General features: G+C 57.5%; 1 protein-coding gene across 1 annotated transcript; it reads left to right on the top strand.

The window, feature by feature from the left end:
- Window positions 1–849: 849 nt before the first annotated feature.
- Window positions 850–2,274, top strand: ACTL9 (actin like 9). Its single transcript, XM_010388848.2, has one exon. The coding sequence runs from the start codon at window positions 974–976 to the stop codon at window positions 2,222–2,224; it is 1,251 nt and encodes a 416-aa protein (XP_010387150.2). The 5' UTR covers window positions 850–973; the 3' UTR covers window positions 2,225–2,274.
- The last annotated feature ends 734 nt before the right edge of the window (window positions 2,275–3,008 follow it).

Genomic DNA, 3,008 nt, shown 5'->3' on the forward strand with positions numbered 1-3,008 from the left:
GTTTTAACTGGCTGAAATCTGCTGGAACCAATATAGCCAACTGGAGTTGATGCAGAAAGAGCTTGCTGACATCACGCCACGAATTTCCCCTGCATGTTTCACTCCCTGTAAATATGCACATGCAGCCTATGAAGATACCTGCGCATGTCCCAGGACTTCCCAGACCTTCCCTTTCCTTCCACCCATCACCTGCTAATCCCAGAATCCACCCCCACCCAAACCTTTTCTTTCTTTCCTTTCTTTCTTTCTTTCTTGAGATGGAGTTTCGCTCTTGTTGCCCAGGCTGGAGTGCAATGGCGTGATCTCCGTTCACCACAACCTCCATCTCCCGAGTTCAAGCGATTCTCCTGCTTCAGCCTCCGGAGCAGCTGGAGCTACAGGCATGCATCACCACACCTGGCTAATTTTTGTATTTTTAGTAGAGACGGGGTTTCTCCATGTTGATCAGGCTGGTCTCAAACTCCTGACCTCAGGTGATCTGCCCACCTTGGCTTCCCAAAGTGCTGGGATTACAGGTGTGAGCCACAGCGCCTGGCCTCAAAACTTTTCTAATAAAATTACTGCCTTAAAGCCAGCCAAGAAACAGATTTGAGATGGATTCCTAGCTCCCAGTGGGTCAATCTGCAACAAAAAGCTTGTCTTTCCTCAAAAACCAGGTGCCATCGTATTAGCTTCTAGCGCATCCCGCAGAAATGTGTCAGAGGGTCCTGCTCTGAAACGCTCATCTCCTCCTCCAAATTTGGCTCTTCCGAGAAGAGATGACAGCCTTGGGGCAGGCAGGACTGGGCAAGGACCCATCCTCTTGGCTGCATTGTGATGTCTTAAGAAGGCTGAGGGTGCACTGTGATGTCATAGATTGCGGGCTCACCCCCTCCCCCTCTCTGCCTGCCCTTGCTACTGGCCGGGCCTCAACCTCTTCTCCCCACAACCCCAACCCCAGAGGAAAAGCCCCCTCACCTAGGGTCCTGCAACCATGGATGCACGTCCACCCAAGCCCTCAGAATCCCAGTCCTCCCTGGAAGCCCCCAGGCCCGGCCCAAACCCCAGTCCCAAAGTGGTGAACATGCCCCTGCAGCGGGACTCCTCCAGCATGGTGGCTGACAGGCTGCCACCAAAGACGGGAGCGGTGGTTATTGACATGGGCACAGGCACCTGTAAGGTAGGTTTTGCTGGGCAGGCCAGCCCCACCTACACCGTGGCCACCATCCTGGGCTGCCAGCCTAAGAACCCCGCCACCTCGGGGCAATGGGGGCTGCAGACTTTCATTGGAGAGGCAGCCCGAGTGCGTCCGGAGCTGACGCTGGTGCAACCCCTGCGCAGCGGTATCGTAGTGGACTGGGATGCCGCCGAGCTCATCTGGCGCCACCTGCTGGAGCACGACCTCCGAGTGGCCACCCACGACCACCCGCTGCTGTTCTCCGACCCACCCTTCAGCCCGGCCACCAACCGCGAGAAGCTAGTGGAGGTGGCCTTCGAGTCACTGCGCTCCCCAGCCATGTACGTGGCATCGCAGTCGGTGTTGTCTGTCTACTCCCATGGGCGTGTCAGCGGGCTGGTGGTGGACACGGGACACGGGGTCACCTACACGGTGCCCGTCTTCCAGGGCTACAACCTGCCCCACGCCACGGAGCGTCTGGACCTGGCGGGCAACCACCTGACCGCCTTCCTGGCGGAGATGCTGCTCCAGGCCGGCCTGTCCCTGGGACAGCAGGACCTGGACCTGGTGGAGAACATTAAGCACCACTATTGCTATGTGGCCTCTGACTTCCAGAAGGAGCAGGCCCGGCCAGAGCAGGAGTACAAGCGGACCCTGAAGCTGCCCGACGGGCGCACGGTCACCCTGGGCAAGGAGCTGTTCCAGTGTCCGGAGCTGCTGTTCAACCCCCCAGAGGTCCCGGGGCTGTCCCCCGTCGGCCTCTCCACCATGGCCAAGCAGAGTCTCCGCAAGGTGTCCCTGGAGATGCGCATGAACTTGACCCAGAACGTGCTTCTCTGCGGGGGATCCTCGCTCTTCGCCGGCTTCCAAGGTCGCTTCCAGGCAGAGCTGCTGCGCACTCTGCCTCCCGAGACCCACGTGGTGGTGGCTGCCCAGCCCACCAGGAATTTCTCCGTGTGGATCGGAGGCTCCATTCTGGCCTCCCTGCGCGCCTTCCAGTCCTGCTGGGTCCTGCGGGAGCAGTATGAGGAGCAGGGTCCCTATATTGTGTACCGCAAATGCTACTGACCAGGGTGGAGCTGGGGAGGGTGTGGGGGCAGTAAAGCCTCTGCTACAGCCGGCTCTGTCCTGTCTTTCCTCCAGGGCTTGCCCCATCCACTTCTGGACACCCCGCCCCACAGGCTGATCTAACTCACCTCCTGTGATGTGTGCCCTGAGACACCCCAATCCTGACCCCCTAAACCCACCTTCCCCATGAACAACTCCCAACAGACCACTAAATTCCAATCCTGTCAACCCATCCTCCTGTGATCTGTGCCCCTCCCCAGGCACCCTTGGGTTGGGACACTCCCACCCCAGACCACCTCTGACAAATGCCCTTCCCATTTACACACTCCCAGAGATGGGGAGCTCACTACCTCAAGGCTATTGTTAGAAATATCACCTCCTCCTATGAGTCACAGGTAAGCCTCCACCTGGCACCTGCCCCCAATCCCAAACATGAAGAACATGAAAGGCTCTGACCACCCACTCCATGCCCACACACACTCCTAGGGTCTGCCACATACCCAAGCCACGTACCCAATTCCTTCCATTTCTAGTTTAAGTGATTCATGCATTGATTCCACACACATTCATTAATTACCCACTAAGTGGTCAAGACATGCTCAAATTCTGACTCCGTAATCTCATCCCATTATCTCTTGCTTTTGATATAGCACCCCAAAATACCCCTGGGCACCAAACCCTCCAAACCCTTAATATGTTCCTCAGGGCCCCCCCCCACCCACTGTCTACCCCAGGACGCTCCAACCGCCTTCCAGAATCTTCCCATGAGTGCTCCAACCCCTAG

Source organism: Rhinopithecus roxellana, chromosome 8, assembly GCF_007565055.1.
Source record: "Rhinopithecus roxellana isolate Shanxi Qingling chromosome 8, ASM756505v1, whole genome shotgun sequence".
NCBI lineage: Eukaryota > Metazoa > Chordata > Mammalia > Primates > Cercopithecidae > Rhinopithecus > Rhinopithecus roxellana.

Coding starts and splice junctions, on each gene's coding strand:
- ACTL9 (XM_010388848.2), top strand. CDS start 974: ATGGATGCACGTCCACCCAAGCCCTCAGAATCCCAGTCCTCCCTGGAA.